The sequence below is a fragment of the Dipteris shenzhenensis genome, chromosome 24 (genome assembly GCF_047967505.1).
Source record: "Dipteris shenzhenensis isolate YYH24624 ecotype China chromosome 24, Dip_SZ_1.0, whole genome shotgun sequence".
NCBI classification, from domain to species: Eukaryota; Viridiplantae; Streptophyta; class Polypodiopsida; order Gleicheniales; family Dipteridaceae; genus Dipteris; species Dipteris shenzhenensis.
The window spans coordinates 7,174,258-7,190,181 of record NC_141619.1 but is presented as its reverse complement, the minus strand read 5'-3'; the positions used below and the strand labels follow the sequence as shown (position 1 = coordinate 7,190,181).

The window sequence follows — 15,924 nt, the reverse complement described above, 5'->3', positions numbered from 1 at the left end:
AGAGGCCTTGGTTGAGGTAATAGGACTATGGTCTGCAGAGAGGATAAGGAATTTTGATGCTTTGATAGAGGAGACCTTGGCTTTGAGAATCCCCAGGAGATGGCGGGTTACATCATTTCTAGTGCTTGTTGATGATTTTGGGAAAAATCTAATAAGATTTCTGACCGTGGTCACTTTGTGGGAGGTTGTTTGGTGAGTTGTGGGATTGGATGCATTATGAATCTGAAAGCTTGGTGAGTTATTGAGGGAAGTCCAGCTCTGAAGACCACTTGTCTTGAGCTGTGTAGTCCACTGGTTTTTTTTGAGGTTGTCTGGCTTCCAGAGGAAATGTGGCCAGAGTATGAGTTGTATCCGGAGGTGTGTAAAGACAAGGAGTTTCAATGAAATCTTTTTACCTTGTGATTGTGCTATTAACTTTCTTTAAACGTGGATGAGGGTGGTTGTGAAGGTGGGTTAGGCTCTATTGCTTTTGTCCGACTAGTAAATGTAATTTGTTCCCGTCTTGTCAGTACATTTATTCTTTTTTGTCCAAATGTGGTCAAGATAGGATCCATACATTGTTGTGGGATCCATATTAGCTGTTTCATACTATGTTCCTCCATGAAGGAATTTCATGAAGATGCTCTTATTGTGTTATTATTTGTCGTCAATGTTGAAGTCTCCGACTATGTATGTTTCTATTTCATGCGTTAGTTGTGATAGTAAATTCTCAATTATTGCAAGAAGCTATAGGGGTTTTGATCTCGGGGATTTATAAATGTTGATTATGTTGGTGCAAGCATGGAAGCATGATGACAAGTTAGAAGAGGTAGAGACAATAGCACAAGTATGAAGGCAATGGCCAACTGATTCATTCATAGAATGGAGCACATATAGACAACTGCCCATGAGTAGGTGGAATCTAGATCCACAATCATCTCAATTAGGAAGACCACCAATGTCTCTTAGAATCTCTCAATCACACACCACTTGGAAGCACCACTATCAAAGTACCAAGACTGAGCATCATTAGCAGTAAAGAATGCATGAGCTTTGGAGGGATCAAATGAGCAATGGACAGCCCATGCCCAATCATCCTGAAGAGCATGTGCATGTGAAGCATCTTCTGGCTCATGGGATTCAATAGCATGAGAGAAATCTGACTCAATGTCCTACAAAAGTGACTCAATGTCCTGCAAACTGACCCAAATGTACTGTCCAAGAGTATGGACCTCAAAATGTAGGCTTTCCAAACAAATGTTGGAACAAGTACTGTGCAGGTACAATGTACGGCGTAGGTACGGAACAGATGTACAGAATAGTACGAATGTCAGTACGGGATCCAATGTACGGAGTACAAAAATATATGACATCTGTGCGGAGCTGTACGGTAGCCTGGTACGTACACAGGCGAAAGTACGGAGGTGAAAGTACGGAATACAGCTTACAACTGTACGGAGAGTGTACGACACCAGTAACAAGACCTTTCGTACTTTTGTACGGAAGATGTACGACTGTACAGCGACGTTACTGTACAGCGACACAGGTACGAATTTGTACATCTGCTCATACGGAGCTGTACGGCGCAAATACGGAGCAGGTACGCTCCCACATGCAGGTACGGCGATGCAGGTACAGAATGCAGTACGGAACATGTACTAGATCTTTGGTATGCCTGTACGGAGAGATGTACGGCGTAGTACGGTCGTCCTTTGTGCAGGCTGAGTACAGTCGTCCATACAGTCGTACAGACTGTACGGAAAGGAGTGCAGGGAGAAATTAAGGTCCGGGGCAGGAAGACGAGTCAAATCTAGCTCTGATATTACTGTAGGATCGATGAATAGAAAGAGAGAGAGAGCAAGGTACAAAGAGTCGATAGAGTCTGCGGTCACGTCAACTAAAATAATGGAAAATAGAGAGTACAAGGTACTTGTACCTAGACCTAGGACTAAGTGTCCTAGGTGTTACATAGGACTAAGTTCAAGTGCCTATTTTTATGCCTACAAGGCACATACCATGGCCTATAGGGCATCACTAGAACCACCAGGAGATGGCCTACAAAGATTTGAATCAGAGTCCTAGCAATAGGGCATCCAGCCTCTCCTAGAGTCTCATAAAGGTGTCGAGCTCATCTATATAGAGGCCAAGTAGTGTTGGCGAAAGAGGACACCCTTGTTTCACCCCAATAGTATTCATAATCTCCTTTGTCCATGGAGCCCCTTTCTAGACTCTGCCTGAGACTCTCTCGTAAAGTGCCATGACAGCCCAAATAATCTCCTGGTCATAACCTAGATCTTACAATCGTCTAATGAGGTGGGCCCTTGGTACCATATGAGTGGCATTGCGGAAATCCACAAAACAACAATAAACCCTCTGCTTCTGTGCCCTGGCCTCCTCGATGATACACCTGAGTGTGTGTGTGATCCATGGTCTTGTGGACATCAATATCAAGAACTTATGCATAGATCTTGCACATGACATGCCCAATCGAGAGAGAGAGAGAGAGAGAGTGATTACCATCTTTTGGAGGCTTCGTTGACCTATGCGAATAACTCATACTCGTACAAGTCACTATGGGCTGAAGCAAAGACCCCTTTGCTCAGTGCTATACTCAAACTCAAAGCTAGAAGCTAGAAGCTAATACTCAATCTCAAGGTCAAAACACATAGTTAGGAGCCGTGGGGGCTCTGTTGTGAGCTGCAAAAATATCTCGTGTATGTGTTTGCCAAGTTGTCTCTGGCTGTGGCAGGGGGCGGGGTCTCTGTGATCTCTGGATTTGGTGGGCCATATCGAGAGGGGTGCCTCTTGTCAGGCGGTCTCCTTCAAGTAGAGCTGTGATAGGATGGACCTCCATTGTATGTGCTATGACCCGTCATTGCATCATGTGTGGCTCCTGGTCTCATCCCATTGACCCATTCTCCCTAATGCTATCTATCTCCTGCTCCTCTACGTTGCCATGTCTAAGGACAGACTCGAATGCATAGAAATCTGTGAGGTGTTGTTGAGCTCGATCCATTTGTGTCTCTGGCAAAACTGTTACCTCTTGCTCTCTGATATGATGCAATGAAGATAGAAGCCAATGTAGAGCTGGTCCTAAAGTTTAATTAGTCGGGAGAGAGGCCCAAAACCGTGTCATAGTTAGTAGATCCTTTGCTCCCTAGGTGTCCCTGTGGCTCTCCCTATCTCAATACTCAGTCGATTGGATGAGACTCGCATTTGTTTGATGGCAATCCTAAGGGCGTTCCAGACACGGGGGTTTGATAATCACTCCTTTCTTCTATACTCTTTGGAATTGGTTGCGGTAGAACCGAATCTTGGTGGGGAACTCCTTGTCCTCCCCAGTCCGTGAGGTATAGAGCGTGGGAACAAGGGATCAAGGGTATCGAAGCTGTACTTAAAGGGGGGGAGATGGTCCATTTGAATACCCTGGTTGCAAAACCATCTGGGAATGCATGCATACTAGGCCATCTGAACCCAGCTCTCAGCTAGTCATATAGATGACTACAGTGCCACCCTCGGTAGTCTTTCTCTAGGGAAGGCCTATACCCTACCCTGTGAAGGTAAGTGACCGTCTCGAAGATGGCATGAATATGGAGTACTGTCATACCAACCTGTGCTTGTATGATCTGGTGGGAGACCGAGGGCTGACTTTGAATCATCCTGGATCCCATAATCACCTGCAACCTCTCAAAACACCGCCACTCGGTTGCTCATAGGTCACACGTAGAAGACCATTGTATCAAATAGCCATTATTTTGTCGGACAATTCTGGAGATGTCTCTGAACGCACTGCCTCTCAAGTCGAGCTAGAGCTCCCTGCTCTCGTGCAATTCGTGCCCTAGCTGCGTGCTTCATCATGAAGATTAACTCTGCAAAGACTGCCCCTAGGTAGGTGTAAGACTGTACGATCTCCACTAGATCCCCTCCGTAAAAAATCATTAATCATGAAGTTGTGTCAGTGGAGTACTCCCTGTGAGGTGTTGAAAATCATTAATGTGGGTTTTGCCAGGTTGACTGTCGAGTTTTTCTCTCTACAAAACACCTTAGGGCATCTAGGTGTCTTGGTAAGCCTATTGTTGAGGATAGAAGGACTATGTCATGTGTACAACAAAATTTATATCATAAGATCAGCTAGCAACGATCCCTCAGCTCCTAGGCGGTCAATGAAAGTCATGATCTCATCAATCTAGAGCGCAAATAGTATCTATGAGAGGTGGCATTCCTGCTTCACTCATATCCCAATTTGACAGGACTCCAGGGGTATGCACTTACCCTCTGACTGACTCGTACACACTCATCACCCCCAAATCATCACTCCTAGAATGTGCTCCTGAAGTCTCCTAATCATCCGAGATCGTGGGACTGCATCGAAGGCCTTCCGAAAGTCTACAAAGCACGTAGACTTTTTGGGATCTCGATCGATGAATGCCCGCAGAGTGAAGATACGATCAAGAGTGGAATTCTATCTCATGAATGAGAGGGAAAGAGTGAGGGAGTGGAACAACGGGGAGAGAGTGATAGAGAGGGGAGACACAAAAGATGTGGGTGTGAAGTGTTGAGCCACACCACAAACTCATAGGTTTTATTAGGATTAGGCTTTCACCCTATGACTGTCTTAAGACAGTCATAGGTGTCATATCTTTAATAAAAGGGTGGCAATGTGCCTTTACCCCAACAACCTCCCACCTAAAGGCCAATGTGCCTAAAGGGGAGAAAAGAATAAAAAATTACAGCAATATACAGTTACTGTATACAAGACAATAAAATAAGAATGGTCTCATCCTAATCCCATGATGTGGCGGCAATGTGCAAACCGCTCTATAGGCAAGCTCTTAGTGAGCAAATCTGCAGGATTATCATCAGTATGCACCTTCACAAGCTCAAGTCGCTTGTCTTCCAGTACCTCCCTGATGAAATGGTATTTCACATCTATGTGCTTGGTCTTTTGATGAAAGACCAGATTCTTTGCCAACATGATAGCACTCTGACTATCACAATGCAAAACTGGCATCTCTCCTGTAATGCCCAAATCTCCCACCAGCTGAGTAAGCCATATTGCTTCCTTGCAAGCCTCAGTGGCTGCAACATATTCAGCTTCAGTGGTTGACAGTGCAACGCATTTTTGCAACCGAGACACCCATGATATAGCACCTCCTGCAAATGTGAAAATATAACCGGTAGTAGACTTCCGGTTATCTGCATTCCTTGCATAGTCTGAATCTGTAAAACCATGCACCAATGCATCCTGCCTACCATAGCATATGCACAAGTCTTTGGTACCCTTGAGATACCTCAAGACACCTTTCACTGCTTCCCAGTGCCGCTTGCCTGGATTTGCTATATACCTGCTGATGACTCCCACCGCAAAAGCAATATCCGGACGAGTGGCAACCATGGCATACATCAAAGAACCAACTGCAGATGCATACGGAACCTTGGCCATTTCAGCCTTATCATCATCTGATCTGGGGCTGTCCTTATAGCTGAGTTTTAAATGTGGAGGCAACGGGGTACTAATAGACTTCCCCCCCTCCATTTTAAACCTCTGCAGTACTTTGTCAATGTACTCCTTCTGTGACAGAAACAAAAGTCCCTTGGACCTGTCACGAGTAATCCGCATGCCAAGAATATGGTTTGCATCACCCAAGTCTTTCATGTCAAAAGACTTATGCAGTTGTTTCTTCAAAGTACTAATCTCCTGCTGAGATTTACTCTCAATCAGCATGTCATCCACATATAGAATGAGTAGCATCAAACTGCCATCCTTTGCCCGTTTGGTGTACAAGCAATGATCGGTCTCACACCTATGATACCCTTGGGACTGCATGAAGGCATCAAACTTCTTGTACCATTCTCTTGGTGCCTGTTTGAGTCCATACAAGCTCCTCTTGAGCTTACACACAAGCTGCTCTTTCCCTTTAACAGCATATCCCTCTAGCTGACTCATATAGATCTCATCATGGAGATCTCTGTGAAGAAAAGCAGTCTTCACATCCATCTGACATAAATCCATGTCCTCATGAGCAACAAGAGCTAACACTGCTCTTAAAGTAGTCATCTTGACTACAGGGGAAAAGATCTCATCAAAGTCAATGCCCTTCTCCTGCTGGAATCCCTTGGCAACCAATCTGGCCTTATACCTCGGTAAAGCATTTGAATCCACTTTGACTTTGTAAACCCACTTGCATGGCAAAACCTTTCTGCTTGCAGGTAGCTGCACCAAGTCCCATGTATCATTTTGAAGTAGGGAGTCCATTTCTGACTGCATGGCTTTCTCCCACTTCCTTTTCTCTGTTCTTCCCATAGCTTCCTTGAAGCTGGAAGGCTCACCACAATCTGTCAGCATGATAAAATCAGCCACATTAGTGGCTTCTGGAACAAATCTGTCAGGAGGCCGTTGTACACGGGTGCTCCTCCTAACAAAATGTTTTGGATTAGGCTGCTGTCTAGCCTGTTCGTCATGCATGACGGGTGGCTGTACCACCATATTCGGCTGTTCTACAGCCCCATTTGCTGGCATATCCAGTGGTGCATCATTGGCAAAATTGTCTGGCTGATTTTCAGCCTGTGTACCCTCTTGAACAGGGTTATCTACAGCAGCCTGCTGCTGCATATTAATGGGCATTCTTTGCTGTCCGACATCATCATAAACAATCCTCCTGTATTCCACAGGTTGCACGGGTTCTTTGTGTACACTATCCTCTTTAAAGATGACATCATTGCTGCGTATAATCTTCCGTTTAATGGGATCCCATAACCTGTACCCCATTTCACCTTCGTCACCATAACCCATAAAGATGCATCTGGAAGACTTTGGCTCTAGTTTGGTGTGCAGTTCTTTGCGTATATGAGCAAAGCGCTCGCAGCCAAACACACGTAAGTGCTTATAGGAAGGTGGCTTGCCAGACCACACCTCCTCTGGCACTTTCAACTCCAAAGCCTTGTTCGGCGACGTGTTAATTATGTGAACTGCGGCTTCTTCCCAAAAGCCATGGGGCAATGCCGCATAAGACAACATACATCGAACCTTCTCCTGAATAGTTCGATTCATCCGCTCACTCCCACCATTTTGAGATGCATTATGAGGGGCTGTGAGTTCCTGTTTAATGCCCTTAGCTTCGCAAAACTGTACAAAAGCATTTGACACATACTCACCCCCATTATCGGATCTGAGGCATTTCAGCCTGCGACCTGTCTGATTCTCAACCTGAGCAACAAACTTCTTGAAAGCATCTAAGACATCGCTTTTATGCTTCAAGAAATAGACCCACACTTTGCGTGTGGCATCATCAATAAAAGTAATGAAATACTTTGCACCCCCTAGTGATAGCTGTGGCATCTCACACAAATCAGTGTGCACTAGATCAAGCGGTGCTCTATTTTGGGGAGTTCTCTTATGAGGAGTCATAGAATGCTTGCCAAATATGCAATGATCACAAGTAGGCAAATCTGGAAATGAAAGAGACGGCAGATAACCCAAATGTGACAGTTCTTGCATTCCTTTAACGGACATGTGTCCCAACCGGCTATGCCACAATGAAACCTTTGGCAGCTCGGTTATGGCAACAACATGATTACCTACACTGGAAACATAAAGTGGGTACAAGGTATCACTCTTATAACCCTCAGCCACTACAACCTGGCGATCAGTAATCACCCATTTGGAATCCCCAAATGTGGTGTGGTAACCACTGTCATCCAACAAGCCAGTGCTAATCAGATTTTTCTTGATTTGGGGCACATGGCGAACACCATCAAGTATAAATGTGCGTCCATCAGGAAATACTATCTGTATACTGCCAATCCTTGCAATCTGACATGCATAGTTGTTCCTAAGGTGAACAACTCCATGAGTACCTGTGTAGGAAGTAAACCACTCCCTATGAGGAGTAACATGAAAAGAAGCACCTGAATCCAAGAGCCAGGTGTGCATGTCATGGCCATCAATAACCAATGTATGTGCAATTAGAGCAGAAGAGCATAAAACATCATGCCTGTCACTGTCACTGTCTTCTGCTGCAACATTCACTGCATCCAAGTCATCTGCCTTGGCCTTGCCTTTGCCTTTGCTTCCACTACCTGCATCCTTTGTCTCAGCCTTCTTGGCTTTCTGATCCCGTATAAACTTGAAGCACTTAGACTTCACATGTCCCTTCTTGCCACAGTAAAAGCATTCAATATCCTTTTTGCCTCGGGACTGACTGCGGGATTTGGACTTTCCAGCAGATCTCCCCTTCTGCTGAGTCCTGTCTCTTTCCTGTACCTGCAAAGCATTTGAAGACTTGCTGCCCGCATTATTCTTCCTGCTCATCTCCTCCATAAGGAGAGAGCTCTCTACATCAGCATACATAAGAGTGACATTTGAATTAGACAAGGTGGTCTTGAAAGTGTCCCAACTCTCAGGGAGGGTACACAACAAGAAAGTAGCCTTGAACTCCTCATCAAGATTCAACCCCTGTGCAATCAGCTGTGTAAAGATGGCATTGAACTCCCTCAAGTGTGAGGTCATAGCTGTACCTTCCTTCATGCGAAGATCAACCAGCTTCTTCAACCAATAAACCTTACTGGCTGAACTCTTTTGGGCATACAACTCTGCTAGCCTCTGCCATAGGCCATAAGAGGTCTTTTCAGCCTGAACATTGAACACAATAGAATCACTGAGAGTAAGCATGATAGCAGCCCTAGCAGACAAATCTAGCTCCTCCCACTCATCATCTGACATCCCAGATGGCTTGACACCCTTCACCCTTATGGGCTTAGAAATCTTCTTTAACAGAAGTACATTCAAACACTGTTCTGCCCATAATGCATAATTGTGTGCCCCTTCCAATTTCTTTATGTTCAGAATTGATGATTCACTTCCCCCTGATGCCATATCAGATAAGGAAAGTACCTGACTCCCTGTAAGTCAAAAAATGACTGAATAAAATTCTGATTTCTCAGAAAAAAACGTGCTCTATCAAGAGCCAGGAGCACTCACAATAGTGCTGTTTTTACTGTCAAAAAAATCTGCAGCAAAATAGAAAAAATTTCCCTCTAGTTACTGTACCTTCTGACACACTGTACCGTGCTCAAATAGGCATAAAACAGTAATTTCAGAATGCTGCAGCTGTTCCACAAGTGCTTTATCAGTGCATCATCAGATGACGAAGCTTAAAACACTGCTGTCCTGAACACTTCTCCCACCTCAGATGAGGTATTGCACTGATTTTATATGCATAAACCACTTATCATACACTGTTTTGTTCACTGAAAAGAGGCTCCAGACACTTCAGCCTGTCACAAACCTGCAACAGAGAATGGGACAAATCCCAAGCAATCACCCTTCTGCCAAGGGGATAAAAGGCATCTGAAGGTCTCAAACAGTAACTCAAGTGCTCACAAGCAAAATCTGGGCAAAAGCCCCTTGATTTGACACCTGTACCAAGTGAAAAACACCTCAACACTGAGGTAGCATACAAAATACAGCGCTTTCCTGGTACTTTCACATGACAATGTAATGCATAAACAGCCCTGTGTACATAGTAACAACACAGATCGCAACGTACAAACACTGAAGAGAAAATCTTTTGAGCACTGTCAACGATGGACAGTTAGGGACCGAGTAAACTCGATGCGCCCTGGCCAAGCGTGGCTCAACTGAGATTTTCAAAGTGTCGTACACAGAATGTGACCTGCAAGAAATGTCACTGAATACACTGCGGAAACAAGACCAATGTGGGCACCCTGGCTCCACACTGCCTCAAGGCATACACTGCATAAGCTTCTAGGCAAAAGCCCTTTGAAAATGTCACCCAAAAGCTGAGATTTGCACTCAGCAAAAGCATAAAAGCCCTCTGCAAAATCAAGGCATTTGACCTTCCCGAAACAAGATAACTATGCAACCACCACACACTGTGGTACTAGTCACCTCAAGCACGAGGGACACGAGGGTACTTGCTGTACCTTCAACACACAGTGTTGAGAACTGAACAACCGGGAATGTGAAGAGCAGAGTGCTCTCTCTTTTTCTTCTTCCCCCCCAAAAAAAAAAATGCCTGCTGTACCTGCTGTACCAGCTGTACCTGCTGTACCTGTGCAGGGTACAAATCCAAAAAAAAATCAATCTGTTTCTCCCTGACGCAGTCCGTACGGCGGTGTCCGTACAGTACGGCCGCCTGTACGGTGTCCGTACCCGATCGTACAGAGGCTGTACGGTGCGTGAAGTTGCTGCGCACACGCAGCTAGCAGCAGCTAGCTGCTGCTGCGGCCCGCGCTGCCCCGCTCTGCCTGCGCGCGCTTGCGCGCCGCCTTGCTCTGCCCGCGCTGCCTGCGCGCTGCCCCGCTGCTGAGCTTGCTGCTGCCGCTGCTGAGGGCACAAGGCCCGAGGGGATAGGGAGAGGTAGAGCGGAGTGGAGAGGGAGAGGTGAAGGCTCTGATACCAGTTGAGAGGGAAAGAGTGAGGGAGTGGAACAACGGGGAGAGAGTGAGAGAGAGGGGAGACACAAAAGATGTGGGTGTGAAGTGTTGAGCCACACCACAAACTCATAGGTTTTATTAGGATTAGGCTTTCATCCTATGACTGTCTTAAGACAGTCATAGGTGTCATATCTTTAATAAAAGGGTGGCAATGTGCCTTTACCCCAACAATGAACCCAGCTTGTCCCATTGTTCGCTGCCCATGTGTCTCTGTGTAGGAGCTGATCTCGCTCTTTCTAGTACCAAAAAGATAGAGAGGCCCAAAAGAGTTGGCGAGAAGGGGGAGCTCTGTTGGAACTGTATGTCACTACTTATGATGAATTTTCCTTTGGAACATGATCCATCTACATGTGACTTCGCTAATTCGGCTAGTACTATCTCGTATACTCGGTATGTGGCCTTTCTGACTTCTTGAGGCACTTCAAGCTTTTCCTGTCCTTTTTTTAAAGCTTTTGACATGGAGATGTGTACACAGCCGTTAACGATAGATGGCCTCTGTCTTGTGCTTGGCTTCCTCCGAGGCAGCACTTATGGCAACCAAATGGTCCAGTGTCGAGTGCTTGGGACAGAACCCTGCCTGGAATGGTGCCCTAACTCCTTGTGCCTCTGTCTATTTGCTGATTTTTTGCTCAATGAGAGTGTTGTACAGCTTGTCCATTAGGCTGCTCGCCACCTTGCTGTCCCTTTTTGATCGGTACGATCCTGCTAAGCTGCAATTTTGAAGGAAATCCTTCCTCTAAAGCCTTATTCATAAACTTATTGAGCATTTTTTCCATTTTCAGTTCTCTTCCCCTGTCTTCTTTGTTATGATGTATTTCATGGTTGATCATCTCTTTCCATCTCTTTTATGGAGGTCCTTCATAAATTGTATCATGTCTTCCCGTGATGCTTTTCTCTCCTGAGGTTTACTGTGATGTAGCTTCTGAAAAAACTTGCTGGGATTTTGCTTAGCTCTTGAGAAAACTCCCTTTTTAGTTTCTTACTAACCGTTTGTATGCTCTAGCGTTGCACTCTTTCGCAGTGGTATCCGTTACATTCCTTGTCGTACTAGTGATTGTAGGGCATGTATATGCTTCTCCCCTTGCTTTAGTAAAACACTTTTGGGCTGTTACCTGTAGTACGTCAGTTATGCCTTTATTCATTGTGTGGCAAGAAGGCATCTGACAATGTGATATTACTGTTTCTAGCTCCTCACAGATGAGCCTTTTTGTGATTATTCTCAGCTTGGGGTGCGCAGTAATTTTCTACAGCAGGCTTTGTCCCTATGAGGCCTAGTGGCATGGCTCTATGGTCAAACTCCAGAGTCTTGTCCTCAATCTTGAGATATTCAATTATGTTTCATGTAGCCAGCCTTGTGATCATGCTGTCGATTACTCTTGATCCTTGACGGTTTTGAATGTACACGTGTCTTTGAAAAATGAAGTGCCATTGCAAATTTGCAGTCCAAAGCATCCACATCGGGTGAGGACTTGTCTCTCATCTCTTGATGTCCTTGATGTGGGTGATTTCTCCCTCATCTCTTGATGTCCTTTCCAGCCCCTTCTTTCCTTGTTATCCTCCATTTCTTCCATCCATATGGGGTCCTTTCCCTCCGTTCTGATGATGCCTTGCATTGAGCCCATCTGTGTATTGAAACCTCCTGCCAGAATAATATCATGGTCTCTAGAAAACCTACCTATGTCCTTCCCCAAATGCATGAGAGGGACTTCTCATGGTATATGGCTGTTATATTGTTATTTGGGTCTTCTTTATGATTTGGCTGTTTTTTTCCCATGCCAAGCTGATGTAGCATGCTATCCCCTCAAAATCCTGTTCTCCTATGTGTGTTTTTGTGTTCCATATTAAAGCCCTGTATTGCTGCCATTTCCCTCATGCTCCCATGTCTCCATAACTATAAGTGTATCCATCCCTGATACTTCCTCTTCCAATATGATGGCCTCGTCCAAGGTACATCCTCCCATATTCCATATTTTGATCTGAGGGTCTGAAGTCCCTATGCATGCTTCCCTCCCCCTTTGCCTTTTTCTGTGATGACATATTTCCCGTCCTTCATGTATGCATTCTTGCCTTTCCTTTTTTTCATTGATTATTTCAAGTTCCTTGAGATTTTGGAAATACTGGCTCCTTGTGAGATCCTCATTGTTCCATATTGAATGCCTATGGAGGTGGTGCTTATGATTCGGCACTTTAGAGCAGGATTGCAACGCCTGAAATTGAACTATTGTTGTGTTGGTTTTTCCCCTTTTGTCCACAGAGAGAGAGAGAGAGAGAGAGAGAGAGAGACATTTCCTTGGAGACCTTCCGCTGGCCCAGTTGGAGGTTTTTCGTCAGTGTTTTTAGTTTAACGTAGTAGCTGTTCCACTGTGGGGCAGCTATGAATGTACAATTTCCTTAATGGAAAGTTCTTTTACAAGAGAGCGAGAGAGAGAGAGAGAGAGAGAGAGAGAGAGAGAGAGGATTGTAGTTATCTTGTATGACTGATATTTGGAGGACTCATGCTTATCTCATCTTGGACTTCGATTTGGGTGCTCACATGTGCACAGTGACATTACAGCTTTGGCAAGGGACAACACCTATGCCCGTGTACAGTTTGACCAATTAACGGTCGCACAGGTATTGTCTTTTGTTTGGGTCTCTTCAATAAGGTATTGTCAATTCTTGTTAGGGACTGCGACTAATTGTACCTATGGCTGTGAATAATTGAACATGTCAAGACTAAGAGACTTACAAAGCTTGGATCTTTAGAAGTTGAAAGGGCAATAGGGGAATTACAACGTGAGCATCAGTTAAGTAACATCTGGAAGACTAATAAGCTGTTCTTCAGGCTTTGCGATTGGTTCATGATGGAACTCCTTCAGCAGGCACCACTCCCATTTCAAGATGTCAGATGTGTCTCCGCACTGATACTTTGCAGGACATCTTGAGGCAGCTGGCATTACCTGGTATTGTGGCTCTTGTCTGAAGTATTTATACAATTGCTGCAAGTGATTGAAGGCATTCATCAGTGTATGTTGAGCCTTTAGCAGACTGTATATGCACCCAGTATCGGATGAATTCTTTCAACTAACTGTCTGACATCCGTGCAGGTGTACGGCGCCTTATCTGTGTAGAAGCCGGCAGTCGGCGGATTGAAGGCATAGTAACATTAACTGATGTATTTAACTTTCTACTGTCATAGACTCATACTTCTGTGTCTATATGTAAGATTTCCCACTCCCGGAGAGTGATTCCAGGATCTGATTTGCCTTCTTGAGGCAATCCTTAGGTTTAGGTCTTCTGCGCTCTGGAGTATCATTCAGGGAAGAAAAGCGATTGCAGGAGATACTTGCTTCTTGTTTCCCGGCAAAAAAGATAACATTCTTGCGATAAGGATAAGGACATTAGCATCTTGAGCTGGGCAGGTTTTCTGTCAGGCTAGGAATTTGGACTTGGAATAATGTGCACTCCTGCACTTTCATGATTTATTAGAGAAATTGATCACAGCAAGTAGGAAGCAGCAGTTTCACAGAGAACCTCGCTGTAGGTTCTAAGCTAGTCATGAGAAATGACAGATTTTTCCTGTTATTCATTTAGGAAAACCGGGAAATGGTTCTCCAGATACATTCCTACATTCCTTCCCGCTGGGGATCAGGGTCCTTATCCCATTGTGTCCACTGTTGAGTATTGAAATGATTTTTAATGTTAATTTTGAGCTTTATGGGCTACTCCATGAGTCTGACCTTTTAAACAAGAGAATTGTTAATTAATGATCATCTGGAGTGATCAAGCAACAGGTTATGAACCTGGTAGCTGGCCAATCAGATGAGGTGAGGAAGAAGTTTGTAATTTGTAATTCCAAGACAATTGGTTATTAGAAACATTCGCTGCTAAAATTTCTGGATGTTGGGCCAATTGAATCAGAGCTGGCGTGGTCAGTATTGTATTTGAATTTGTGAGAAATTATCATGTGGTTTTCACAAATGTTGGTTCTCTAGAGATAATGTGTACTAAGAAGAAAAACAAGAATCAGATGCTGTTCTGAGCATGGCTTACTGAGAGTGAATCTTCTAAGGAAATGTCTTAGGGGGAAGCCAATCGCATAATGTTTGCCCTGATTAAGAACACGGCAGATGCTACCTGTGTGATGCAACAAGAAGGTACTTTTACAATCTGGGTCCCAATTTTGATTGATATTTTTTTGGTCTAATATGTTCTTGTCAATTAAATCCTCTCTGCTTCCTGCCTCTTGGAAAGCTTTGATGGTGGAGCCTTGTATATGATGGTTGCTGCTAGATGACTTTTTGTTGCTGCTTAATAAAAGCAGATAGTATCCTATACATGCTGCAGCATTTCTCTTTGTTTTTGAGATGCTGTGTGGAGCCTGGGATGTCAAATTTGACCATTATTTATCCTCCCATAGGCTCTTGTAAACTGCGTCTATGATCCATACCGACCTTAAAAATACAGGCTCATGTGAACAGTGCCATATGGCCCTGAATATCAACCATCCTAAATCTTCACAAATTACTCCTGCATCGCTCAAGGCGACTGTCGCAAGGTTCTCCTTTGATGGTGGAACCTAGGACCCAGGGTTCACAAAGAGATTTTATGTTGGTAGATAGAGAAACCTTCAATTTTCCAACTCACAGGTTTTTCTTAGAACTTTTCCAGGTTTTAAGGACAAAATATATCTAAAACATGAAATTTGTTATGAATTTTTTAAGTTAAAAAAATAAATCTCGGGTAAATCCGAAAACTTTCATTGTGCCAGTTCTCTGTGAACACTGTTTTGACCATGAGCCTACGCAACCTCTCTATCCATTTGTAAACAGCCAATTAGAGCAAAGTCTTGTATGGCTTCCTGAACCACACGAAGCTTTAAGATTTATAAACATTGTGTCTGCTATCTGTTTATAAACATCTCTTTAAAATGGTCAAAGGGTTGGCTTAGTAAAATGGAGTTTAAAGTACTGAAATGCTTGTCAGCTTAAACTATTGATGCTATATTCTCTTAAGCCTCTATGAAATTGAGACTCTCAAAGTCTATTGTTGACATGTTGGAAATCTACAATATCGAAATTGTTGTCTCTAGTTTTGAGACCATATCATAATTGAGCATATAAATTTTACTTTTTACACTTACTGTTCATTAAAAGTAGAGCTGACGAAATCTTTTTTTTGGGGAGTATCTTTTTCTTTTCAATTGATTGGACTCTTTAGATATTGAGACTGAATGTCTCTATTACAGCTTTGACTATTTGCAGAGTTGAAAGTATTGATACTCCACAACATTGAATATTGAAATCTCATGGTTCTGGTATTGCATCCAAAAATGATAACATGCCAAAGTGTCTATAGAAGTAGAGGTAACGAAATCTCCATTTTTGGAAGCATCTTTTTCTTTTTGACAATTGGTTGGACTCTTTAGATTTTTAGACTCAATGTCTCTATTGCAACTTGACTATTTGCAGAGTTGAAACTATTGATACTCCACAACATTGAATCTTG

At 43.9% G+C, this 15,924-nt stretch overlaps 1 protein-coding gene across 3 annotated transcripts in view; it reads left to right on the top strand.

Annotated features, from left to right (window-relative positions):
- SNF4 (sucrose nonfermenting-like protein) overlaps positions 1–14,363 on the top strand; it is a 145,640-nt gene extending 131,277 nt beyond the window's left edge. The window contains exons 11-13 of one of the 3 annotated variants that reach the window (XM_087395148.1): positions 12,981–13,050; positions 13,262–13,379; positions 13,524–14,363. In XM_087395148.1, the coding sequence (XP_087251274.1) occupies positions 12,981–13,050; positions 13,262–13,379; positions 13,524–13,615 (280 nt within the window). In that variant the 3' untranslated portion in view covers positions 13,616–14,363. Of the gene's footprint in view, positions 1–12,980; positions 13,051–13,261; positions 13,382–13,523 lie in introns of those variants that run through there. The other 2 variants (XM_087395149.1, XM_087395150.1) reach the window with 2 other exon arrangements.
- The last annotated feature ends 1,561 nt before the right edge of the window (positions 14,364–15,924 follow it).